The sequence below is a fragment of the Microtus oregoni genome, unplaced genomic scaffold (assembly GCF_018167655.1).
Source record: "Microtus oregoni isolate MIOR12 unplaced genomic scaffold, Mior012 000080F_ref0000499, whole genome shotgun sequence".
Lineage (NCBI taxonomy): Eukaryota > Metazoa > Chordata > Mammalia > Rodentia > Cricetidae > Microtus > Microtus oregoni.
Window position 1 is genome coordinate 2,268,449 of NW_024544538.1, and position 27,636 is coordinate 2,296,084.

General features: G+C 40.9%; 1 protein-coding gene across 4 annotated transcripts; it reads right to left on the reverse strand.

The window, feature by feature from the left end:
- On the reverse strand, positions 1–27,010 carry LOC121441681 (RNA-binding motif protein, X-linked 2-like). 4 transcript variants are annotated; one of them, XM_041642895.1, is made up of 8 exons: positions 26,944–27,010; positions 26,649–26,764; positions 24,385–24,436; positions 21,504–21,633; positions 17,558–17,741; positions 16,815–17,042; positions 14,716–14,783; positions 12,522–12,680 (listed from the first exon to the last, which is right to left on the reverse strand). In XM_041642895.1, the coding sequence occupies exons 1-8, from the start codon at positions 26,946–26,948 to the stop codon at positions 12,672–12,674; spliced, it is 792 nt and encodes a 263-aa protein (XP_041498829.1). In that variant the 5' UTR covers positions 26,949–27,010; the 3' UTR covers positions 12,522–12,671. The 4 variants fall into 4 exon arrangements, with proteins under 4 accessions (XP_041498831.1, XP_041498829.1, XP_041498828.1 ...); XM_041642897.1 differs by lacking the exons at positions 12,522–12,680; positions 14,716–14,783 and adding an exon at positions 1–55; XM_041642894.1 differs by lacking the exons at positions 12,522–12,680; positions 14,716–14,783 and adding an exon at positions 15,760–16,062.
- Between the last annotated feature and the right edge of the window lie 626 nt (positions 27,011–27,636).

Here is a 27,636-nt window from a genome sequence, read left to right on the forward strand (position 1 = left end):
GGGCTGGCATCTCAGCGGCTATTAACTGAAGGAGCGGAAGGAGCTCTGGAAACATCTGGGGAAGAAGAAAGGTGGAGGAGGGGTTGGAAAACTATAGTTGGTATATAATGTAAGAGAGAAGAATAAATAAAAACAATGCAATACTCAGGAAAGCAGGCCCTGAACCTCGTCAAGGTAGCACAATAGAGCCAACCTCATTGGCAGAGGTGTGGGTGAGCCAGCCCTGAATTTTTAAGGATGGGAGAGCTGTCCCCATTACTCATCTGCCATGTGTTATCATAGGCAGAGAAGAGATATCCTCCCCTTACCCATCAACACCTGAGGCAGATGGGAGAGCTGGCCTTGAGATCATAAGTGTGGGTGAGCTGTCCTTGCCCCCAGCAGCTGCAACACTCAGGAGAGCAGGCCCTGTACCACATCTGGACAGCACAGTAGAGCTGTCCCTGAAGGGGTAGGTATGGGAGAACAGACCCTGAGGAAGTGAAATCGGGACTGGCCTCACCCTTTGTCCATCGCTGCAAGGGTTGAACTAGCCAGGGCAATGCAGGAGGGCTTACTCTGGTGGTGAGGATGGGGGAGAGTTGGTGGACTGACCAACCAGGGTTATGAGTTGGCCCACCCCATCTATGATCTGCTGAAGCATGTTAAGGAGCTGGTCCTGCAGACCCAAAACTGCAAGATCTCCAGACACAGGGCAACATCAGAATATCCAAGAGGAGTCCAGGTAAGGCCCACCCAGCATTAATAGTATAGCAGAAACCAGAGGCCTCAAACCAGACCAATGACTCTTTGCAATGAATGCTTGAAAGTAAGTCTATATTGATTAAAAAGGGCTTACTGCGTGACTTTCACACTGCAGCTTTCATGACAAAACTGATTTTTCTTTTTGTCTCTCTTCAATTGTATTTTATTTTATTTTGAGGGCAGCGGGTGGATATGAAGGGACAGGAAAATGAATGGAATGGAGATGCATGGTGTGAACAAAGAATAAACAAAAAAAAGTTAAAAATGGCCACTTTGAGAAAAGGAACAATCTAGTCAGGGATACACCAACTCTGCAAGTCCATCTTTGAGGGTTTGATATGAGGTTTAGGTTTAAATAGATATCAGAAGGTATATAACTAAGCAGTGTGTTCAAGGTGTGGCTCTGCCCATTATCCTCTCTCCTTGAAGGTATTCTGACAGTTTTGCATATCTTTTCCAGATTATCCCCTCTCTGCCTGACACCAGGGACCCAGGTTTTTCCTTCTTCCGGCATTAACCGCTAAGGGAATTCAAATGCATTTGAGTCTATTGTTTTGTAGTGTGACATATAAAGGGAGGGGTGGGTATATCTCTTTAGAATATCCTCATTCCCATGAGGATGGTTACTGATCCATCCAAATATGGACAGCATCATCCCATGGGCTGGTGTTCCCGATTAAAGAAATAGAGGAAAAGGAGAAAAAAGAGTTATGGTAGTTGGAAGGAGAAATGTTCCCCCATAATCTAGGGCATAAACCCCACTTCCTTGTTTATCCATGTTAATAACTCCTCCTCCGCGTTCAGCTTTATGTAATAACCCCACTTCTCTGTTCACCTCTATATAATAAACTCACTGAGCTTCCCCTGTGCTGCAGCTTCTCCTAGCCCAGGGCGAGATCATCTGATCCCAGTTCTCTGTCTATGAATCTGTCTGTGTCTGTGTCTTTTCCTTCATTCACTCACTGCCCCAGTCAGTCTGTCCCTGGAGCCATACTGGACACTTGAACTTGTCACAATAGAAAATTCAATTCTTTTTTTAATATTTATTTGTGTATTATGTATACAGTGTTCTGCCTGTATCTATCCCTGCAAGCCAGTAAAGGGTACCAGATCTCATTACAAATGGTTGTGAGCTACCACGCGGTTGCTTGGAATTGAACTCAGGACCTTTGGAAGAGCAACCAATATTCTTAACCTCTGAGCCACATCTCCAGTCCCCCACAATGGAAAATTCTTGACTCTCCTTCATATCCTCCAATTCCAGTTCCCCAGTCTCATTCTCAGCCCTGTAACAAACAACATTAAAGGATCTGACTTTTTTCTCTGATGCCAATTTCTCAAATTATTTCACAAAATAGAAACAGAAGGGACATTGTCCAGTTTATTCTATGAGGCCACAGTTACCCAGATATGCAAAGCACACAAAGACACAACAAAGAAAGAAAAGTACAGACCAATTTCCCTTATTACCATAAAAGCAAAAACACTCAATAAAATACTTGCAAGCCAAATCCAAGAACACAACAGAAAATATCATTTAGTATGATCAAGTAGGCTTCATCCCAGAGATACAGGAATGGTTCAACACATGCAAATCGATAAATGTAATCCACCATATAAACAAACTGAAAGACAAAAACCACATGATCATCTCATTAGATGCCGAAAGGGCCTTTGACAAAATTCCAACACCTCTTCATGATAAAAGTCCTAGAGCGATTAGAGATACAAGGGACATACCTAAACATAATAAAGGCAATTTACAGCAAACCTATATCGAAAATCAACTTAAATGGAGACAAACTCAAAGCAATTCCACTATAATCAAAAACAAGATAAAGTTGTCTAGTCTCTCCACATTTATTCAATATACTACTTAAAGTCTAAGCTAGAGAAATAAGAGAATCCAAAGAAGAACAAGGAGATGCAAATTAGAAAGGAATAAGTCTAAGTATCTTTATTTGCGGATAATATGACAATATATATAAGTGACCCTAAAAGTTCTGCTTGGAAACTCCCATAGATGATAAACACCTTGAGTAAAGTAGCTAGATACAAGATTAACTTAAAAAAAAAAATCAGTAGCCCTCCTATATACAAATGGTAAACAACATCTTTTACCTCAATAATATAAAATATCTTGGAGTAACTCTAATCAAGCAAGTGAAAGACTTGTATGATTAAAAAAACACTTTAAGACATTGAAGAAGATATCAGAAGAAGGAAAGATCTCCCATGCCCATAGATCAGTGGGATTAATATAGTAACATGGCCATCCTACCAAAAGAAATGTACAGATTCAATGCAATCCCCATCAAAACTCCAACACAATTCTCCACAAAGCTAAAAAGAACAATTTTGTGCTTCAGATGGAAATAGATATAAAACTTAGGACAACTAAAATGGTCCTAAGTAAGTAAGAAACTGCTGATGGCATCCTCTGCCCTGATTCTAAGTCGTCCTACAGAGTTAGAGAACTAAAAATCACATGGTTGGCACAAAAACAGACATGTTGGTCAATGGAATAAAATTGAAGACCCAGAATACACCAATGTCCATACACCTATGGACACCTGTTTTTATATAAAGAAGCCAGAAATATACAATGGAAAAAAAGGCAGACTCTTCAGCAAATGGTGTTGGCTGCATGTAAAAGAATCTAAACAGATCCATACATATCACCCTGCATAAAACTTAACTCCAAATGGATCAAAGACCTCAATATAAAACCATATACACTGAATCTGATAGAAGAGAAAGTGGAGACTAGCCTTGGCACAGGAGAAGATGTCTTAAACAGAACACCAGTAGCACGGGCAATAAGATCAACAATTAATAAATGGGACCTCGTGAAACTGAAAATTTTCTGTAAGGCAAAAAAACACCATCATTCAGACAAAGCAGCAACCTTGAGAATGGGAAAAGATTTTTACCAACTACACATTCAATAAAGGGTTAAAAATATATAAAGAACTAAAAATCCTAGGTATCAAGAAAACAAATAACCCAATTAAAAATAGAGTACCGATCTAAACAGAGAATTCTCAATAAAGGAAACTCAAATGATTGAGAAGCACTTAAAGAAAGGTGGATTAGTCTTAGTCATCAGGGAAATGCAAATCAAAACTACTTTAAGATTTCTTCTTACACTTGTCAGAATAGCTAAGACCAATAAAACAAGTAACAACTTGTTGAGGTCACAGAGGCCCTTGTACTGGCACAGGCACACTAAGAGAACCAGAATGTTAATCAGGCTTGGCCTTCTCCCCAAGGGAGGAGATAAAAATCAAATACCTGAATTCCATCCAGATAGCTGAGAGTGGATTTTGTTAATGGCAGGGTGACCTGTTGCTATCTTTGAGGAAGACCTTTTGCTATAGAGGCAGACTTCACTCAAATTCCCCAGAAGGATTATCCCAAACTCTTTCCTCCTTAGACTATTCCCCATTCTTAGTGGAGGCGTCATATGTACTCTATGGTCTGCTGACCTTTATGCTATCAGTCGGAGGCTAGATTCTAGGCCTTTTAGCTATAGAACCCACCCTCACTGTCACATGTACTTTGTAAAGGCATTTCTATGTAGTCACGCCGTAAGCTTAATGTGTACCTGGCATTGGACTGACTGGACTGATTGTTTCCTGGAAACCGTTTCTAAAATTGCACTGTCTTAAATATGCTATGAACTACCTGGCATTAGACTCTCTGAAGTCTGACCCAGGTTGACAAAGTCAGTCTGTACCAGGTTTTCATTCTTACCTCTTCATGAATCACTGCCTGCATTGACACCTGCTGGGACCTCCACACCTGCTTATGCTGGTGAGGATGTAAAGGGAACATTCATCCTTTGCTGGTGGGAGTGCAAATTCATACAACCATCATGGAAATCTACTAGTCTGTTTGTTCCTCAAAAAGATGGGAATCCATCTGCCTCAAGATCCAGCTTTACCACCCTTGGCAAGGGAATATGGGGAAAGACAATTAAAATTAAGGACCATTAAGTAGTATGAAAATCTAATATAGTAGCAGCTTCCTAAAATATAAATATTATGAAAGTGATCTAAATGAAATTGCTAAATAATAAGAAAAACAGAATCCCAACTTGACATCTCATTAACAAATGAAGCTTCCAAGACCTAGATTGGGTCACACTTTATTGAGTTGCTGGCCTAAGGGAACCCATGGGAATCTACAAACAATCCAGGCTGTTGCCAAGACTATAGGTTGCTTTCCACAACCTGGAACCAAAACCCCACTACTGAAAACAATGCCTACACAACTCATTGAACATGGAGAAGTAGAGCTTGTGCCTACATAGCGCCTTCACCCCTAGGTTCTCTTGTCTTTCATACAAGAAGGTAGTCATCATGCCCCCAAAAGAAAAACATTATCCCAAATCCTTTGATGCACAGTAGAGGCTTGTCTGTAAGGTATACTAGTGCAATGGTGGCACAAAGTTTGTAGGAGTAACCAACCATATCTCATTTGACTTAAGACCCACTCTTCGAGATGGAACCCATACCTGACACTGCTGCAGTGACCAAAAACCTAAGACTAGATAACTTAGGGACCTAAGGGGAAATCAAATACTTTTAAATATTCTTTAAAAGAAAGTATATAGTGATCAAATGACTACTAATGACATTTTGTTATATTCATGAATCAGAGCATTGCTCAGCCATCATCAGGGAAGCTTCCTGTATCAGATGGGAACAAATACAGAGACCTACAACCAGACATTATACAGAGTGAGAGACTTTGGAACACTCATCCCTAAATGTGATAGCCCCATAAGTCCCTCCCCTTCTTTTTTTAATATTTTATTTATTTATTATGTATACAGTGTTCTGCCTGCATGTCTGCTTTCACATCAAAAGGAAACACTAGATCTCATTACAGATGGTTTTGAACCACCATATAGTTTCTGGGAATTGAACTCAGGGCCTCTGTAAGAGCAGCTGGGACCAGGTGGGACAGGATCTTCTGTTTACAAATGGAGCCAATGTGGGGCAACTACATCCGCATAAAACCTGAGAGAGCTTGGGAAGAAATTCTAGACACAAAAGAACAGAATTAAGCATAGCTTCTTGGTAGCAGCATTTTCTCAGGTGGAAGCGCTCTGTTCGCTAGAGGCAAGCTCATCTCCTTTAAAAGAGGTTTCCTGATTCAGTGTTAGCAGCAAACACCTCACAGCTCTTTTAAGGGGCCCTGCCACAAAAACCTTAAATGGTGTTTATGAGCAGCTGGCATCAGGCTTCTTGGTGGTGGCATGGACTTAGAAACTCCAGCGAGATGTGATAAAAAACACAGCTCCTGCCAGTATCTCTACCATGAAGCTAATTCTCAGGAAGCCAAGGAGTGGGGCAGATCCAGCTGCCAAAGCTGTGGCTTTAATCCTAGCCAAGTTGTTTAGCAAATTAAAGACTCATGTGGTCAGAAAAAGAGAGATATACAGTAAAGCCCTCTAAATGGTTTGCAGTGTTTTTAAAATTATACGTAGGCTTGGGAGAGAAAAGAAAAAGTACAGGTCAGGGAACCCTGATTGCTCTTCGAGCAGATGAGGGAGGGGGACTTGTTCGGGGGAGGGGGAGGGAAATGGGAAGCGGTTGCGAGGACGAGGCAGAAATCCTTAATAAATAAATTAAAAAAAATAAAAAAATAAAAGATAAATTTGGTCAATATAAAATTTTGTAATAATAATAAAAGAATGAAAAACAAAACAAAAACAAAAAAAAAGAAACAGAATAGTTGGGTGTGGTGGCACACATCTTTAATCCCAGCACTTGGGAGGCAGAGACAGATAGATCTGCTGTGGAATAATGCTCTTGTACCTTGTAAAGATTTGTCACTCATATTGGTTTAATAAAACGCTGATTGGCCAGTAGCCAGGCAGGAAGTATAGGTGGGGTGACTAGACTAGGAGAATTCTGGGAAGAGGAAAAGCTCAGTTGGCAGTCACCAGCCAGATGCAGAGGAAGCAAGACGAGAATGCCTCACTGATAAAAGGTACCAAGCTACATAGCTATCATGGACAAGAATTATGGGTTAATTTAAGTTGTAAGTGCTAGTTAATAATAAGCATGAGCTAATAAGCCAAACAATTTATAATTAATATAAGCCTCTGTGTATTTCTTTGGAACTGAACGGCTGTGGGGCCAGGCCATTTACAAAAAAAAAAAAAACAAAAAAAAACAAAAAAAAAAACAGGACAGAAACTTCATTTACAAGCAGCTAGTGCTCTTAACCTCTGAGCCATCTCTCCAGCCCTTACCAAGACTTTCTATTGACTAAAAGCATGTCTAAGCAGTCTTCTCTGGTGCATGACCCAAAACATTTCTGGAGGTTCCACTGAGATCCCCAGAGACAACCAGACCTTGAGACACCAGAGGTCTTAGAGTCCCTCAGATCAAGGAAGAGTGTGGTGGTTTGGGGACTCCTATGGGGTACACAACCTGAGATGTTCTAGCGCCCCAGGATTCCATTTTATCAATTTTTGCCTAATGCTTTGGAGGAGCCTGGCACCTCTGCCCCCAAAGGAAACAAATTACACAGTCATACCAGGCTGTGGTGGCCCATGCCTTTAATCCCAGCACTCAAGAGGCAGAGGCCATCCTGGTCTACAAGAGCTAGTTCCAGAACAAGCTCCAAAGCTACAGAGAAATCCTGTCTCAAAAAAAAAAAAAATAGAAAGTCAACTGGTCTCTCACTTCTGGGGGTAAATCTGATTAAGGCACTTTCTGATTGGACACATAGAGGTTGGATGCTGCTACTGATCCTATATCCAGGATCTATGCGAAATACCATTAGATTTTCTCCTATCTGTTCAGGTGTATGAATGTATAGTGGCCACCCCGGTTGTTTTTATTGTGTGTCTCTTTGTTCATGTGTGTCTCTGTGTGTCTTTCTATGTGTTTTTGCCAGTTTTGTTTCCCTTTATTGACCAATGGTTTATTCTCTGGTGACACACACACAACTTAAGACTTGTTCTCTATAGTTTGGAATCCAAATACTTTTGGTGCTGCCAGGTTGTCCAGAGAAACCAAAAACAAACAAAAAGCAAAAAAAAAAAACTCCACCTTTCCCATTTTTGGAGTATTTACTTGTTTCATCCCTTGACTCCTGCTCACAGTCCTGGGTCATCCAGGGTCCTGGTCCCTCTATGAAGCCAGGGAGGGGTTAAACTTCTCATCCAGGGCTTCCTGATATCTAAGCAGAATGAACACAGGGAGGGGGGAAATAGTTCCCTGAGGTGAGTGTTACCTCCTACACTAACCTGCCTGCTCTAAGCAATCCCAGGGAAGGTGAAAGAGGAAGACCCACCTCTTACTCTTTCATGATTTATGTCTCCATTTCAACCAATATCTGTATAATTACAAAACTAAAAACCAACCATTCTCTGAAAAGATGTAAAAAATGCCCTTAGGGCAAGAGGCCTGCCTCAGAGTAGGACTGCTGCCATCATTCAGATCCCAACTCCAAAGACTAAGAGACAGGTGTGAGAAGAGTTTCTAGACGCTACTAGGTATTGCTGCCTCGGATACTGGAGTTTGAGAAACAGCAAGGCCTCAGTAGAGAGGGGCAATCTAGACTGAAACAAAAAGGCACTTGAAATTTTAAAAACAGCTCTGACTTTGGCTCCAACCCTAGCACTTCCAGATGTCTCAAAACCTTTTCATCTGTTTGTCCATGAAACAAAAGACATTAGAAATGGGGTTTCAACCCAAACCTTGGGGCCATAGAAATGCTCTGTGACATACCTGTCTAAACCATTATACCCTGTAGCCACGGGAGGATCCACCTGTCTAAGAAATGTGCAGCTACTAATTTGTCTTTTTTGTTTGTTTGTTTCAAGACAGGGTCTCACTATTTAGCCCTGGCTGTCCTGGAACTCACTATATAGACCAGCCTGGCCTTGAACTCACAGAGAACCTCCTGCCTCTGCCTCCCAAGGGCTGGGATTAAAGGCGTGTACCACTATGCCTGGCTTACTGCTAGTCGAATAAAAATACACAAAAATCAAAGTTAACTCTGAGTCAGGGATCAGGATCTTATAACTCACAGAACCTTAAGCCACTGAGGCCCTCCTCCAGAACACCAGAACAGTGGCAGTCTGTGCCCATGTGACCCAGTACCAGGCCCCATTTCTGAACCACCCTCAAGTCTGGCATGAGAAACCCACTGCCAGCAATCCTGCTATGACCCTCTTGCCTGATGACAACCCACAGGTGCTCATCCTTAACTATCACATGACAACAGATGAAACCAGGAATGTGGGAGCTGCAATAGTTACTTTAACCAAAACAATTTGGGCCCAAGCCAGGTACCTCAGCCCAGAAAGCAGAACTGATAGATCTGACACAGGCTCTCAGATGGGGAAAAGGAAAGTCTACCACCATATACTGGACAGTTACTGTGCTTTCACTGCCAAGCATGTATACCGTCTGAGAGAAAGAGGGCTTTTCCCTGTTGGGGAAAAGGACATTAAAAACAAAAGAAAATCTTGACCCTACTAGAGGCTATCTGACTTCTACTACGAATTACTATCTTCCACTGCTCTACTGCCAAGAACATCAAAAAGATGACTCCCCTGAGGTAAAAGGTAATGGACAACTGACTTAGCTGCCCTATGACCCCTAGGGCCTATTGAAATTCTGATAGCATACCCCCACCCAGTGCTTCCTGAGACTCCATGGTACAACTAAGAGGAAATGGTGATGCAAATGGAAAAAGTGGTGAGCTCAAACACACCTTGATGGAGGATACCAGAGGGAAAGATCATTCTCTGAGAAACAACTGGCAGAACTCTGGTAACTGACCCCTAGCAGGCTACTCATCTGGGATCTACAAAACTTTCTGAGTTGTTCAGACCAAGGCAGGCTATGCCTAGACTGAACAGCCTGGCACAGTATGTCTCAGTCAGATGTCAGGTTTGTGCTCACTTAAATCCAAAACAGAGAGCCCTTACCCAGGGAGGGTCTAAATGGGAGGCCAGCCCTCCAGAGAACTCTGGGAAAACTTATTTCACCAAGATCCAGCCTGCCGGGGAGAATAGAAGTACTTGCTAGTTTTTATAGATACCTGTTTTGAGGGGGTAGAGGCGTTCTGCCCACAGACTGAAACTGCTTAAATAGTAGCTAAAAAGCTCCTCCAGGAACTGGTTCCCTCATTTGGCCTCCTCTTACCAATGGGGTCCAACATTGGCTTGGCTTTCATAGCTAAAACTTCATCTTAGTTAGGGTTTCTATTGCTGTGAAGAGACACCATGACCATGGCAACTCTTATAAAGGAAAAATTTAACTTGGGCTGCCTTACAATTCAGAAATTTAGTCCATTATCATCATGACAGGAAGCATGGAGGCATGTAGACAGACATGGTGCTGGAGAGGTAGCTTAGAATTCTACATCTGGATCCACGGGCAGCAGGAAGAGACAGTGGGCCACTAGGCCTGGATTGAGCTTCTGAAACCTCAAAGCCTACCCCCAGTGACACATTTCCTCAAACAAGGCCACACCTTCTCTAGCAAGGCTACACCTCCACAAATGCCACTCCCTATGAGTCTATGGGGGGTCATTTTCAATCAGATCACCACAACTCTCAACTAATAGCTAAAGCTTTAGACATAGATTGAGAACTTTATTGTGCATACAGACCTCAGAATTCTAGGCAGGTTAAAAAAAAAAAAACACAGCACATTAACCCTAACAAAACTATCATCAGAGTTCAGTAAAAGATAAATAGACCTCCTTCCTTTGTTTTGGGCCTGCTGAGTCCCATAGAGGGTGGAATTAGCCCACTATGTGATTATGTTTAGAAGACCTCCCCCACTGTTTCCCAGGCTCCGAGACCAGCAGTTGCCAGAACTCTCTAACTATTCCTTTCTCAAGTTACTACAGCCCCTCCAGTTCTTGAATAAAAGATATTCATGAGACTATCCAAAAGACCAAACTGACCTGAGTTCACCATCAGTTTCCCCTTGTTCAGTCTGGTGATACTGTCTGGGTCAAGCAGGTACCCAAAGGGGCACTGAAACCAACTCGAAAAGGACTCTACATGGTGATTCTCTCCATTCCTACAGCTGTGAAGAGAGCTGACATTACACCATAGATCCACTACACCCAGGTCAAAATAAGTCACGGATGCAGCCAAATGGAATGTCTCCAGACTATGGACCCAGGAAAATTAAGGCTTCATTGGACATAAGGTCCTTCCTCTGTCTGCCCTCTACATCCTCCTGGGTCTTATGTTTGGTATAAATACAGGGTCAGGTCTAATTCCCACTGCCCTCAGGGGTGGTGATAGCTAATGTGTCTGCAGACCAGCAACCCATATTCTGTCTTGAACTTTAATGTCTGGTTACATTGGAAAAAAAGGAAAGGTATGGAAGTTTATATTCTGAGATAGGAATACAGAGCATACAATTCTATTCATGCCCTGAGGCTGGGCCCCTTAGTTACCAGGAACAAGAAAACTTCCATTGCAAAAATTAGGGTTGTAAAACAGAGACTTCCTTAAAACATACAGATGAATATACAGAAAAAAGCCCCCTCCCAAGAAATGCACAATAGAAAAATGTAATCCAATGGCCATAAAATTAAGAATCTGGAAATTCCATAACAAAGATTCTGGACTTTAAAAAACAGGGAAAAACCTGGGGAGTCAGACTCTATGCCACAGGAAGCGACCCTGGGGACAGAGTTAATCATTCCCAGTCTGAAATCAGCAAGGATTGCTGGTTACTTAGACTGCACACACACACACACACACACACACACACACACACACACACACACGCCGCCAGACTACATAGGGATAGGAACTAATCAGCCTGTCAGTCCACTGACAAAACTCACTAGGACTAGGGCCACCCCAAATTAACATTAGAGGATTTACAAGAGGCTGAAACGGGTCTACTATCCAAAACCTTTAATCTAGGCACTTCCCCTTCTTCTGATGCCTGCTATTCTGCCTTAAGGGTTAATTCTTCTGGACAACAACCATATTACCTAGCTTCTGAGGCTACTTGGTGGGCATGTCCTAATGGTTTGACTAAATATGCCTTTTTGATGCTTGCCAAAGTAAGTAGACAGGTTGATCTGGACCTGGAGGTATTAAAAGATTTCATTTCTGAATGAAAGCAACAGTTAGATTCCCTTGTAGAAATGGTCCTACAAAATTGGAGAGGCTTAAACTTATCTCTCACAGGATAAAGGAAACTATGAATGACTTTGGGAGAAGCTTGTATTTCTAAGCCAATTGATCAGGAGTAATTAGAGAAAATCTTGCCATGGTTGGGGAAAATCTTAAAAAGCAAAAGAGGCAAAGATATAAATGAGATAATTGATACCAGTTTCTGTTCTCTTGGTCCCCCTGGCTAACTACTCTGCCATCAGCACTGACTGGGCCTTTAATTCTCATTCTGATTGGATTAATGCTAGGACCCTGCATGTTAAACTATATGGCCAATTACATATTAGTTCATTAAAATTAAGGTTCCTTAGGACCAACTACATGATTTAGAGCAGAGTAAGTCCATGATTTGACTCATTCACTAAGACCATTGGGGAATGTAACAGAGTCGTAGCCCTTAGCAATACTGACACCATGATAGAAGTATCATTCAGACTGTAAAATTCAGCACATAGCCCACCTACGAAAATGAAAACAAAGGCCTTTGGGGAAAGGCTCTAAATGTACTAACCTTGCTTTTTGGCTTCTGTAGTTCTGCTTCAGGCTTGTTAACTGAAGTATATTAACCCAGAATATGTTTTTTTGTACTTAAACGCTCACCCTGAGAAAGGTGGGTGCTACACTGGGATCCTGAATAGCCAGTGTAGTCACTGACCAGCAAATAAAGACTTTCTATTGGCTTAAACTCAGTCTTCTCTTCTTGGCAGTCTTCTCTGGTGGATACCCCATGACACCCTAGGGCTCAGGGAACCTGTGGAAAAGGAGTCAGAGAGAGCGTAAGAGCCAGAGGTGATGGAGGACATCAAGAAAACAAGGCCCTCTAAATCAACATGAACAAAGCGCATATGAACTCAGAGACTGAGGCAGCATGCACGGGACCTGCATGGGTCTACACCAGGTCATTTGTGTATATATTATGGCCTCCAGTTTAGCATTTTTATGGGAATCCTGAGTGTGCAAATGAGTGGGTCTTTGTTTCTTGTGCCTTCTCATGAACTCTTCCTTCTGGTTGTTTTGTACAATTCCAATGTGTTATTTTTGCTGTATCTTATATTTCATTTTATTATTATTGTCCCTTAAATGCCTGCTTGTTTTCTAATGAGATACAGAAAGGAAGTGGATGCAGATGGGAGGCAGAGGTGGGCAGGAACTTGGAGGAGTAGAGGGAGCAGACACTGTAATCAGGATATTTTCAATAAAAGGAGAGAATTTTAAAAAGAGCCCTAGGCTATCTAATAAAAATCCAAGTACCAGGCATGAGAAATCTCTGTTCCAGTTGTTGGTCAGGAGTCCAAGAGACTCCCCCAAACAATATAGGTTATTGCTGTGGCCCTTGGATGCCTACCTGAAGTTGAAAGTCAGTCTCTATTGCGAAGGCACCACCTACTTTGGAAACTACACTCAGGGGATTTGAGTTTGATCTGACCTGAAAGCCTCCTCCCCGGAAGACTAGCTTCAGTAGCACCAAAAGCTATTAGCAAGCTGCCAAGGGAGGAAGCAATCAATAATCCCATGCAGCTGTGATACCTACAATGCACGACGAAGCGTGCATTACATGCACTACAAATCTGTGTAGCGAGTTACCCCTAAAGGTTCACTAGTGGCACTTACATATTGGGGGTAACCAACAGCTGTCTAACTGGACTTAGGTCCACTCCACAGAAGGGAAATCATGCCTAGTACTATAATCCTAGTCAGCCATCCACGGCTAATGAGGTCGTGGATCTTAAACTACAATTACCACTTTCCTAACCCAATGTAATTCCTAACTGTGTTCTAAATACTTCATACACATATTAGTGTAGCTCTCACCCCTTATCCAAGAAGCTTCTTTTCACAGCAGAGATAATTACACAAAGTAGGAACTCATCAAAATGCAGAGAACTGACCATAGGGTACCCAGCCCCAGTTGAAACATCTACATCATAACCCCCACACCTAAGGCTCAGGGAGCATCTCAGAGGAAGGGGTGGAAAGATTCCAAGAGCCAGAGGATTAGGAAGTCTGCTGCAAGACTATCTTCTACACATGACAGGCAAGATACATTCATGAAATCTCAGAGATAGGGCTACTAAATGAAGACCTGAATGATGACATCAGTTGACTTGCCAATGTGCCTGGTGGAAATCACAAAGGCCCAACCATAGATGAAGAGATACGGGCAATTAAAGACTGATGAGAGGGAAAATTAGTCTTCTCCAAGGATGAGTCCTTTAAGCATTTATCTCAGACCAAGTGGCCAGCCAGAAAACATATACATACAAGCCAACACTAAACAGGCTCAATGGGTGGCACTTATATAATTATTCATACATTTATATGTAACAGTAATAATTCAAGAATAAGAGGCTAGGAATTTGAGTGGACATGGGAGGTCATGGACGGAGGAGTGGAACAGGGGAAATGATGCAATTAAATTTTCCATCTTAAAACCTTTTTAAAGAAGAAAGTTAAGAAGGAACCGCTAATTAGACTAGATAGACGATAGAGATGACAACTTCCCATCTTAGCAGAGTTGAAGGAAGCCTGGCATGTCTGGAACACAAAAAGTCACAATGATTAGCCAAACAGTAAAAATTCAAAATGTCCATCCATGAACAAAAACTATAATCTCTTCATTACTATGAAGACATGAAAAGGAAAGCACTACAAACATGCTACAATATCAGCTTTGGAAACACACTAGGTTAAAAAAGGAGACACAAAGGACCACTCCGGTATAATTTCACTGAAACATGCAAAGCAAAAGTTATATTTAATCATCACTGTCAACCTAGTAGATATACCTCTGGGTGTGTCTGTGATGATAATTCCTGAATGTGGGTGGCACCACACCATGGGCTGGAATCCTGAACTGGATGAAAAGAATGAGAATGTGAGCTGAGCACCAATATTCGTCTCTCTCTGCTTCCTGAGTACACAATGTGGCCTTGTATCACTCAGACACCTGCTACATGTCTTTCTCACCATGCTGCGCAGTATTCCCTAAAACTGTAAGATAAAATAAAGGTAGGGAAAAGGGCTCAGTAGGTAAAGTATGTTGTGGGAATTCATTCTGCCAATAGCTTGGGGGTACAGGCCTTAGGCTGTGGCTTCTGTGTGCAGATGTCTGATGTGACCTCATATGAGGAAGGGGGGTCTCTCTTGCCCCTTTGGGGGGTTAGAGCAGAAGCAAGCCAAACAGTGGAACATGACAGCTGGACCCCATGGGGGCTTCCACTTTGTCCTTTGAGGTTTATTTCCCATTGAATTCCCATAAGAGACTTTTGTAAATTCTTGCGTCACCTGGTGCCCAACATGGAGCTTGAACCCGCGACCCTGAGATTAAGAATCTCATGCTCTATCAACTGAGCTAGCCCAGGCCTCAGGGTGGGGGAGGCAGCAGTTGCAATTTGGAATCTCTGCCTTGGCAGTGGCCACCCTCTCAGTTGCACGGGGGACAAGGATGGCTAGTGGGGAGCAGGGGCCTTCTGGGTTGAAACTGCAGCAGTCATGGCCACTGCCAAGGTGGGGACTCTGGCTCTCCACTGCCACCTCCTCCACCAAAAGTGCTTGCTAAACAGCACCTAGATACCTGTAACCCTAGTGCTGGGTGAGGAAAAGAGGGGGGACGAACCCAAGGATATGTCAGTCGGACAAGTTGGTCTACCCCAAACATCTCTCAGGGGAGGAAGAGATACTGTCTCAAATAAAGGAGAAAAGTGACAGACACAAGTTGTCAGTAGCCTCCACAAGCATACAAACACAAGAAAACAAACCCTTCCTTAAACTGCTTTCATCAGGGATTCTGAAATTGGTCACAGAAATGAGAACAGTAAGCAATAGGTGAATCCATAGAAACAAAAGCCCATTTATGATTTTTAGAGACAATAGAGAAAGATATAAACAATTTAGAACTACATGAAAATGGTTTTAGTCCAACACTGTATTACTAAATGCCACTGAATTGCTTAAAATGGTTACTTTTATTTTATATGTATTTATCTCAATACAAATAAATAAGTTACAAAGAAAAAAAATGCATAAAGAGATAATGTAACCATCAAAAACCACAAACAAAATAAAGAGAATTGGGATATAGCTGACTCTAATAGAGCACTTCTCTAGCATGTACCAAATCCTGGGTTCCATCCCTGCAAACAGAAAAGAGACGTATTGGGGAGGGAACTGGCTGGTCTTAAGAATCCTATCACATCCACATTAAGCTGTCCAAACCTCAGAAGTTGCAGCTCTCTGCAATTGTGCCTGCCATCTGTAAGGTCCTACACTGCTGGGCTCTAAATGTCTAACATAAAGACTAGAACTCAGCATTGCCTTCTTTGCCTTTGCTAGCAATCACAAATCAGGTCTATGGGTTTAAGAGCCAAGTCTATAAACCAAATTTTAGCCACATACTCTGGCCAGTGCCAACTATTTTCCATGAACAGTGGATGGTGTTGGTGTAGTTTTTCAAATTCAAGGTATCTAGCTATTGAAACTAAAGCCTTCTGAACAAGTCTGCCGTGTAAGGGATTGAAAAAATTCAGTCCCCAAAACTTTATATAGAGAAATATCAACAACAAAGAGAATCTGATATTAATACAAGAAAATTCATAATTTTGTTGGCACAGGCTTCAGTAATGTCTACGGTCACTGGCATGGAAGGACTCCCGCTCCCGGGAGTGCCTATGCTTTTTATGCCAATGGGACCTATCCAGACTCCTACTTCTGCTTCTATGACTCCGCCCTTCAGAATGCCCACCATGCCTGCTGGAATAAGCAGCACCTGAGCTCCTCCCTCTATCCTTTTCTCTGCTCTTTTCTTCTCCCTGCCTCCTGCTCGAGGACTTCTGCTCGTGCTTGGGTTTCTCTTTCTTTGGCTCCCACTCAGGATCCCCTGCTCTACCATGGAAGGAACTCCTGACATCAGGGGAGTCTGCTTGGTTCTTCTTTCCCTCTCTGGATTCAGACTTCTGGGCTTTCTCTGAGTTCCTGCTGTTGTGCTTCTTTGGGCCATGGTCATCCTTTTCCTTTGCTGTCTTGCTGCTGGAGGACAAAGAGCAGGACGGCGGTTCTGCTAGTTTCCTGTGTTCAGTCTTCTCTTTTCCTTTCTTTTTCTTTTTCTCTTTTTTGTCTGCGCAGGGAAATCAATAAGTAAAAGAAAACAAAGAAATCTCTTTAAAATGTGCCTTTCTTCTCTCAGTAGATCACATAAAACTGAGACATTCCAAAATGTTCCCATGCTAGCAGATGGAGAATATGCATGTGAAAAACATCCCAGGCAGCAGCAAGAAGCAGTCACAGGTTGTGCCTCCAGGGAAAATGTCTCCCAGAATCAAACTGGATATCTGTTAGTCCTGATAAGTCAAGTTGTACAAAACAACCCCACACCAAAGGGCTGTATCTCCAAATACAATCTCATTTTGAGATACAGACGAGTGAAGGATGGCAATATATCAACTTAGGGAGCCATAATTCAGCCCCTACAAGTAGCCTTCCTTCCTCAGAAACATCTGCTTTCTCAATTAAAATAAGGATTCTCACACCTTCCCTTTTTCCACTTAAGAGTGAATTACTGACTATCTATGCATGCTGGAAAAGAAGACGCTAAGACTACCCAGAATCTTCTCCTGAGTTTGAACACTCCACCTTTTTTGTGTTTTTTTGTGGGTTTGCCATCTTCATCTTCAGAGACCTCAGGAGAACTTGATGGAGGTGTATTAGCCCCACAGCCCTTCTCCTGCAGCTCTCTGGTCACATCATCCACATCTTCTGATTCCTGAGGAGTCCGGTAGTTTGACACATGGTCCACGCGGATAGTCCTTCCCTTGATCTAAGCAAGACCAGAAATGTTTTAACAAAGACAGCCCCAGCATCCAACTCTCTGAACAAAACTACAGAGAATCAGGTTTGAATCATATCCATCACCTTAAACAGGAAAACCATAAAAGAAAACATGCTCAACTGGTATGTTATAGCATATATATATTAAATATATATAAAATAAATAAATATATATAAATATATATAAAAATATATATTTAATAACTAATAATACACAGCTGAATAAATAAATATATATAAATATATAATATATAATATATAACATAATATAATATATGATATAATATATAATATATATAAATATATATAAATATGTATATATAAATAAATAAATATAAATAAATATAAAATAAATATATATAAAAAATATATATATTTAATAACTAATAATACACAGCTGAATGGGGCCTAGGGCAGGTGAGATCTCTGGGGCAACTGTGACCAGAGTTTCCCTTGATATATACTACGGGGACTATGCAAATTTCTTCATGTCCTGCATGTATCATGAAGTTCAAAAACACTCAGAAGTACTACCCTAAAGCACATCATCAAGAAAGTCTATGAGAGGGCTGGAGAGATGGCTCAGAGGTTAAGAGCACTGGCTGCTCTTCCAGAGGTCCTAAGTTCAATTCCCAGCAACCACATGGTGGCTCACAACCATCTGTACTGACATCTGGCGCCCTCCTCTGGCATGCGGGCAGAGGTAGAATGTTGTATACATAATAAATAAATAAATCTTTAAAAAAAAGTCTATGAGAATATAGGATTTAAAGCACAGTTGATTATCTATAAGGATAGGGAAATAATACAGTTGTTAAAGCACTTGCCTTGTAAGAAAAGAACCTGAGGTTAATCCTAAAAGCGCACACAGTCTGGGTGTGGTAGCACACACTTGTAATTCCAGCATTGGGAGGGAGAGACAGGAAGACTGTTGGAGCTCACAGTCAAAGCAATCCTGCCTACTTGACAAGTTCCAGACAAGTGAGAGATCTTGTCTCAAAAAAAGGAGGAAGAGGAAAAGGTAGACAGATCTTGAGAAATGATGCTGATGCTGTCCACCTATATGCGCTCACGCATGAATACACATATACACAAAGTTATACACATTTAACAAGAAAACAACATGTCCTAGAAAATAATGAAGACTAGAACATGAAATCTGATGTTACAGCTGCTTTTTCTTTTATTATTGATTTTTATTGAGCTCTACATTTTTCTCTGCTCCCCTCTCTGCCTCTCCCCTCCCCCCTTCAATCCTCCCCCAGGGTCTCCATGCTCCCAATTTACTCAGGAGATCTTGTCATTTCCTACTTCCCATGTAAATTAGATCTATGTAAGTCTCTCTTAGTGTCCTCATTGTTGTCTAAGTTCTTTGGAGTTGTGATTTGTAACAGCTGCTTTTTCAACAAAGTAATCAGGAGGCAAACTCAGACCAAGGGAACAAAGTTCTTTTGTTGAGGGAGTGGTACTGAACTAAGGGTCTCATATATACTGGAGAAGACTCCAGCACTGAGTATCACTGAACAATATTCCTACCTTTACTTCCTTTTTTCTTTTTAGTGTAAATAAACTGTAGTTTATTTGCAAGGTTGATAATTCTTCCTTAAAACTAATTAGGCCATCTTTTAATAAAGTATAAATCATTACAGATGATTTTTACACAAGATTTTACATATTGAAATCTTTACTTGAGTTTTAAAAGCCCAAATGGAGAATATGGTAAAATTTCATTTTATCACCATTTGTACATATAAATAGGAGCACATGAATCCCATTTAGTGAAAGTAAGCTGACCCTGAACATAGCTGAACAGGTATTAACTACAGTTAACTATTTCTCACAAGTCTCAAGCTCAGGAAAAATTCCTAGCCTCATGACTTGACCATAGTGAAATACATTGTCCTGTAGGCACAGGTCAGAGTACAGAAAAACACAGAAGGTACTAGTCCATCAAGATAACACCTAGAAGGGAGAGTGAGTTGCTTAAACAAATATTGTCAAGGATGATATTTACTGGTTTAGAGAAACTGACGAATTTTCATTACATTTTATAAGGCCAGCTATCCTTACATTTAACTTTAGACATCTACACAGTACAATCAACTTACAAATACTACCAAGTTTCATAATCAAAATGGCTACTATTTCTCCTAAAACCAAAACAGAGTAAAGCATAAGTCTTTGGCGCTCCTTAAAGAAATAACAGGTTATCATTCTTTACCAGACCTTTGCTTGCCTGCCAGTAGGGCAAATACCACATCTGCGCATCACTGAGTAATAACAGTAATAACGCCATTAGAAAAGGCAACTTCACAGAAGTCATGGGCTAAGCTAATTCATTTGAATGCTCTGCTTAGAGGCAGCAAACTGTCACTGTTAGAGATTGGGTAAGTCAAGGGGAAATTGCAGAATGGCAAGGGGTCAGGAAAAAAAGAAAATGGGCTCATTCTGTTTTTAGTGAGTCTTTGGAAAATGATAAAATTGAGAATAAAATATCTAGACTCACTTTCCTAATTTATAGTCACAAGATAAATCTAATAGCTACCCTCTCCAGGGATAACTTACAGAGTCTGATGTTACCAAAGAGTCATTCCTTACTACTTTTCTAATTAAACAGAACCTGTCACCTAAGTTTCTAGTATTAATGTTCAAGTGACAAGACATTATTAATGTCAACTACAGATACTCAACTACTCCGAATATAAGAACTCATCTGGTGCGGCATTAATGTGTGTTACTACTCCCTTCCCTTCTGGTTTTTTTCCCATGTATTTATTTTTTGCCTAAAGGCAGAAGATTGATGTGATTCTCACTTGCTACTCGGATACATGGTCCCATCAGACTCCCATGAGCTTCACTGTGGGAGCTTGAAATTTAGTTCCATGATTATCTTTTTACTTCCTTTTTTTTCTTAAGCTCTCATATCTTTTTCTACTCCTGCCACACAGGACCTTTCAGTTTCCACTGATTATTGGACTATAGACTATAGTTGTGCAGGTGAACAACAATAAAATGTACCCTTTGCTTTATAAACAGTCTATTTTCAAGTAGATACACTTCTATACAGGTAACAGCATCTGAACGCGGAATAGCAGTTTTACTGTTCCATTCCAAGACTACATTTTTACGTGTGCCTTTAAACCTGAGAAGCTTCTGTCATCCATTCTATTTCTCATTTTGATACTTTTTTTTTTAAAAAAAAAAGCAATTTTCCTTTGATGACAACTTCTTCTGAAGGTCATTCCCTTAAAATTCCAGAATGGCCTATTTTTATAGAATTGGTCAGCAGATTTAAGTAAAGAGTTTCCAAGAGCCAATAAGTTAAGTCACTAGAATCATATACTAAATACAGATGTTTGTCTTAGCTCCTAAAGCCCTGATGAAGCCCCCGGTTCTCTAGCACAGCACAATATCCAAGAGCAGTGTTTCCAGTCTCTAATGCATTAGAACAGATGGAAAATGTGTATAAGAAAAACATCCTCCAGATAAGGGGGCATAGTACCCATGTTTCTGGAATGACAGTTTGCTAACACATAGGGAAAAAGAATAAGTCCCGGCAGATGCATGAGCCAGAAAATGGTTTCCTGGAATCATTCCCTATCCAGTGTGTCTAGGCACCTCTACAACCCCCACAATACATCCAGCTGACCAGGACTTTTTCTGCACCTATAAACAGCAAGCAAAAAAAGAATGAAGCCTATCTTAGACACAGGAGAAGTCCAGCCAAATCCTGCACAGTAAGTATATTTACCTTAATTCCATTAAAATTGTCAACAGCCAGAACTGTGCTCCTCTGATCTTCATAGCACAGGAAACAGAATCCTTTGGATTTCCCAGTCTTCTTGTCTCTCACAAGATTAATGTTGACAATCTCCCCATATCTGTTGAGTTTATAAAATGTATTATTCATTTAAAATGCAAAAATTTTCATACTGAAACAAAATTCAAATACTCAGTACAGGAGAAATCAATTAAGATGACACAGTAGGTTGAAAAGAAAAAGTTAAATAAGAATATAACAGCCGGGCAGTGGTGGCGCACGCCTTTAATCCCAGCACTTGGGAGGCAGAGGCAGGCGGATTTCTGTGAGTTCGAGACCAGCCTGGTCTACAAGAGCTAGTTACAGGACAGGCTCCAAAACCACAGAGAAACCCTGTCTCAAAAAACCAAAAAAAAAAAAAAAAAAAAAGAAGAAAAAGAAGACTATAACAAGGCCAAAATGAATGCATTAAATGAAACTGACTAAATTATTTTACACTGAAAAAAAAACATAACTCATGAATCAAAACTTTTGAGCAGGTGTGGGTGAAGGCAGAGATAAGCAGATCTCCATAAGTTTGAGGCCAGACAGCCTAATTTATATTTCAATTTTCAGGTCAGCCAGGGCTACACAAAAGAAATAGACACTTATCAGAGATTTTTACATTTAAAACAAAGTTGACAAAAATAAGAGTAGATGAATTAATATCAAATAAAAATAATTACCAATAATCCACTAATGTCAGACTAGGAAACGTATAGGTATTTTTGAAGTGTATAATGATATAAATTATTTTCAAGAATTCATGAAACAAATTAAATTCACTATTTGTAAGGTCCCAAAATAAATATCAATAAGCACTAAAGCTTCTAAAAAAAAAAAAAAAAGACAGCTCAGCAGTTAAGAGCACCTACTGCTCTTGCAGAAAACCCAAATCTAGTTCCCATTATCCAAGCCAGGTGTCTCACAACCTCTGTACCTCCGGGGGACTCCGATGTCTCTGGATTGATTCTACAGTGCATACTCACACTCACACAAACACATGCGCACACAACCACATATATATATATATATATATATATATATATATATATATATATATATATATATATATATATAATTTAGTTAAAAATAGCCAGGCAGTGGTAGCGCTCACCTTTAATCCCAGCACTCGGGAGGCAGAGGCAGGTGGACCTCTGTGAGTTTGAGGTGAGCCTGGACTACAGAGCAAGTGCCAGGACAGACTCCAAAGCTATACAGAGAAACCCTGCCTCGAAAAACAAAACGAAACAAAAAAAAAAACCTAGTTAAAAATAAACTCTAAAAATCTACAGTATATACTTCCCAATTAGTGTGATAAAACTCGAAATACTATTTTAAACAAAACCTGCTACTGCAGCTAAAGAGATGACTCAATGGCGAAGAGCACTGGTTGCTCTTCCTAGAGGACCCAGGTTCACTTCCTAAGCGCCCACTTGCAGGCTCATGACCATCATGGTATCCTCTTCTGTGCCTGGGCACTTACATAGTACAGACATACATGCAAGTAAAATACCCATACACATAAAATTAAAAAAAAAATAATTAGAAAGAAAACTTCCCACTAACCTGAACTTAAAATCTATTCTCTTAGGTAATAGCTAGATGAAAGAAAAATTAAACAAAATTTAAAATGTCAAGGGTATATCACTTAAAAACTAACAAAAAATTTAAAATACATGAAAATTTATAGAAGCTACACTCAGGAAAATCTGTAACCTTGAAGAATTTGACTCCTTAAAAAGAATGAATATAAAATAAAACTAACCTAATAAAGATAGGCTTTAATAAAGATCAAAGCAAAAATTAATTGAATACAAAAATAGCCTACCTTACTTCTTCTAAAACGAATTCTAAATATGCTTTATAAATAAAAAAAATCAGAAAATAAAATGGGAATTGATATATGTTACATGACTTTATACACACACACACTCCAATCCAAAATTTAGAATCTTAGTGCAAAATAGTAAATGTGATTCAACAAAGGTTGAGAACTATTTGACAATATAATGGAGCTATAGCCAATACAATTAGATAAATAGATACAAGAAATGGAAAAGTAAAAGTATCTGCTTGCAGAATATATACAATAGCTTATATAGAAAATTAAACAGCATCGATGTTTAATAAACAATGATAAACAATGACAAAAATAAACAGTAAAGTAACAGGATAGGGAGTTCCAGTACAGCCAGGGCTATACCAAGAAACCCTTTATCAAAAGGGAAAAAAAGGATTTGGATAAATAGGCATTTCAGTGAAAGCAGAAATTAGTAAAACCATTTCAGACAGCAATGCAGCAATGCTGATAAAACATACCAGGCTAAAACTATGTCTGTTTTGCCCAATTTTTCAGTGCTTTGCCCTAATTCTACAATGCCACACAGATAAGGTCAAGGGGCCCTGGCACTGCACCCTCCTGGGAATTCCACTTTGTTCCAATGCAAGCCCATGCTGAACAAGGTTCAGTAAAAACTTAACAGAAGTGGACTCTAAAAGTTCCAAGCTCTGGAATCTCCCACGTGCTAATGTTCTGGAACCTTATCTATCCTGGGACTGATCAAAGCTCTAGCCTTCCTCATGCAGGGATGTCATTCAGCCTAGAATGAAAATTGGTGGCTTTTTGAGACAAGGTCTCACTCTGTAGTGCAGGCTGACCTAGATAGAATGTATTATGTAGCCTAGGCAGGCCTCAAACTCATGGTGATCCTCCTACTTCAGCTTCTTCTACCGGTGTCAGAGGTGTAATACCTTTTTGGCATTACAAAAATAAACTACAGAAGCAAAGTGCTCTGTGCACCCAGAAGGTAGGGAATGAAAGAAGACTTACTGTGAGAACACACAGATGATGTCTCCTTCTGTCAGTTCATAAGGAAGCCCTCCTAGAAAAGAAAAAAGCACAGTCCAGTTCAGCAAGCATTAATCAAGTGTTTACTGCATACTATGCACTAACAGACACTGGAGTTGCAGAGTCAGTAAGCCTTGAGCTCACAGAAATCAGCCTCATACCATGACAGAGTGGGGAAGGTGACAATAGTCCAGAGGAAAAGTAACTCTTGGATCTCTGAGTTTGAGGCCAGCCTGGTCTACATAGTGTGTTCCCGAACAGCAAGAGCTACATAATGAGACTGTCTCAAAAAAAAAAAGAGGAATAAAAGTGATTAATTCTGAGTGGAAAGGAGTCACCACTTACCAAATGAATCTTATCATTCAGTCCTCACAACCAAAATCCTATAAAGCAGATCATTTCCTGCAAAAGACTCATATCTCACAAACACTAAGTTCAAATATGCCTTTATGCTCAGCTACACGCAAACTAGGAATTATAGACATAAAAAAGCTGTTATGCATTTCAGAGGACATAAATTCCCCTCCATGACTTTCCCCTCATGTGTAGACAGGGGTCATCAGTATACTTGCCTCACGGGAATGTCACAGACACAAAACTGTGCATAGAAAGTGCTTAACACAATATCTAGTGGAACAGACTCTTTCAAAAGTCATAAAGTTAAGAAAAAAAACAAAAAACAAAAGTCATAAAGTGAACACAGAATAGTAATACTGTTACCAGAGACGTAACAGGTCCCCTTTGCAGGTTCTTAGTCTCGCTAGTAATTTTAAAACAGATTAAGGATGGACTAAGGATGGACTGGAGAGGGAGGGGGAGGGGGATGGAGGGAGGAGGAGGAGGATGGAGGGAGGGGGAGGGAAATGGGAGGAGGTAGAAAATTTTAAGTAAAAATAAATAAATAAATTAAAAAAAAAGATTAAGGAAGAAGCTTAAGGTCCAGCAAGTCGTCAGTTACACCAGCTACTGGGAGGAGGGAAATAAGAAATATGTTGCCGTGCCTACTGAATTAGAGGGTCAGGCAGGCAGGCATGCTCAGAATTGGAGGCTGAGAAGCGGCTGCAAGGGAACAGCAGAGCCTTTAGATTTGAAATAAGGAAGTCTAGTGTGTTGGGACAAGCACGCTCAGGATTTCAGTCAGTATCCAAAGAAGGGATATAAGGGAAGGGGGTAGATAAGTAAGAAGTCAGAACAGCAGGTAGACTTAACAGCAATCGGCAAACACCCGCACTGAGAACCTCCTCAGGTGTATAAGGACACTGTTTCATTAATGGGATCGTTTTTCTTCCCATGTCTTCAGGTGAATGAACTTTTCTGGCAGGCGACTCCTAGCCAGATGATTTTTTTTTTTTTTTTTTTTTTTGATTTTCGAGACAGGGTTTCTCCGTAGCTTTTGGTTACTGTCCTGGAACTAGCTCTTGTAGACCAGGCTGGCCTCGAACTCACAGAGATCCGCCTGCCTCTGCCTCCCGAGTGCTGGGATTAAAGGCGTGTGCCACCACCGCCCGGCTAGCCAGATGATCTTAAACCCAGTTGGATTAAGTCTTAAGGAAGGGACACATTAGTATGTAGTACTTAGGTTTGCTTAAAATGTCCCATAGCCACCCAGGGCCAAGAGTGTAATACAGACGGTATTCTTTTCATCAGGAGAAGTAGCTTTCCCTTAAAGAACAAACCGCGATACCGCCACCTTTTTCAGGTAGCATTTTAAATCTTAAACAGGAGTGGAGCTGATTTTGAGTGGGGAGTCTGCCTTCAGTGTCTTCCACGCTGGCTAATGTTTGTCCTGATGCCTAGCAATACAGCAAAGGACTAGAAGCAAAAGTCAATCAGAGGAGAAAATAATTTTGAGGACAGATAGTAAACATGAAATAATAAGCACTAATCTTACAGTTTTCAGTGCAGCAGTGTGTGACCTTAAAGAACTCTATTAATCTGTCTGCACCTCAGTTTCTTTGATATCATAATGGGTTCATTGTGGAGTTACCTGTGTTTCAGCAGCCAAGTGGCAAAATTTTAAGTACAAGATTTTAAGTAAATAACAATCCTTAAAAGCACTGGTTTTTAAGACAACTTAAAATGGACGAGTAAAAAAAAATAAAAATAAAAAACGGACCTGCGGGCAGACAAGTTACAAGAGGGTGGGTGACTAGATTGGTCAGAAGTAATGACCAGAGGTGCAAAATACCCGGAGCGGGGGCGCAGCGACTTTGAACAGCACTGTTAGAGAAAACTGTGGACCTCACCAAGAAAAATCCAGGCGCTGTCCTTGTATTCCGAGTGCCAAGACACCTTTTCTGCCACCCCGAGCTGAACCTCTCGCTCATTCAGTTCGTTGATCAGCTTCACCTTGGTTAAAGGGCTGCGCGGGAGAAATGAAAGACATTAAGCAGCTTTCCTCTATGAGGTACCTTCTAGATACCGATCTTCTCCCGCCCCGAGGCCATGAAGGCCCTACCACCCCGGCGAGGACCGGTCACCGTCTTTGTGGGCGACCACCCGCATCCCACTCCCCCTTCCACAGAGAAACTAAAGCCTTACTTCATATTTGCGCCTTCGCGCTCCACGCTCAAGTCATCAGCTTCCGGGTGAAGCTACGAAGAGCGCACGCAACCTGATCACACAGCTCAGATTGGAGCCTGCAGAACTCGAGGCGGAACTTCCGCTGTAAGTTCCCTGCTACTGGCATCTGCGCAGTAGGCGGAAGCGCTTTCTCACGCTTAGTAATCTTTGCTCCTGAGGCAAATAGTTCCCGAGTTAGTCGTTGCTTCCTTTTGTGATGTAAGCAGGGGCGGGATCGTTGGCTTTCTGGATAAGGCATTATTTGATTTAGCTTTAAACGTTTTCTGAATGAGGTAGTGTGTCTGCTCCGGGGTCTGAAAGTCCCAGTTCTATCTCTTAATCTAAAGCCCTGTTCTTTTACTCTTGGGTAGCTGCTCAGAAACAGTCCCTCAAAGCGTCCCTTTTCAGGACGAAAACAGCGGAAAAGTAAAGAAGATAGCCATGAGATGCTAGATATTGTTTCCTGCCCCAATATTAAGGATGGACCGGTGTTGCTCTACAAACTGAATTAAATACCCACAGATTTATGTAAGAAATGTGGCCTCTTTCCACCAGCAAGCAGAAATTAATATAGTCAAATTAGTATCTATCAATTGAGAAGATAGTGAACAAGCGATGAATGATGGGGTAGACAACTTAAACAGGCTATCTCTGTTAGGTCTCGTTCAGTAC

Excerpts from the sequence above, each read along its gene's own strand:
- LOC121441681 (XM_041642893.1), bottom strand. Across the intron at positions 24,437-26,648 it reads CAGCGCCTGGATTTTTCTTG|GAGGGCTTCCTTATGAACTG; the intron begins GTGAGGTCCACA and ends TTTCTTTTCTAG. Across the intron at positions 17,742-21,503 it reads ACAATTTTAATGGAATTAAG|ATCAAGGGAAGGACTATCCG; the intron begins GTAAATATACTT and ends GGTCTTGCTTAG.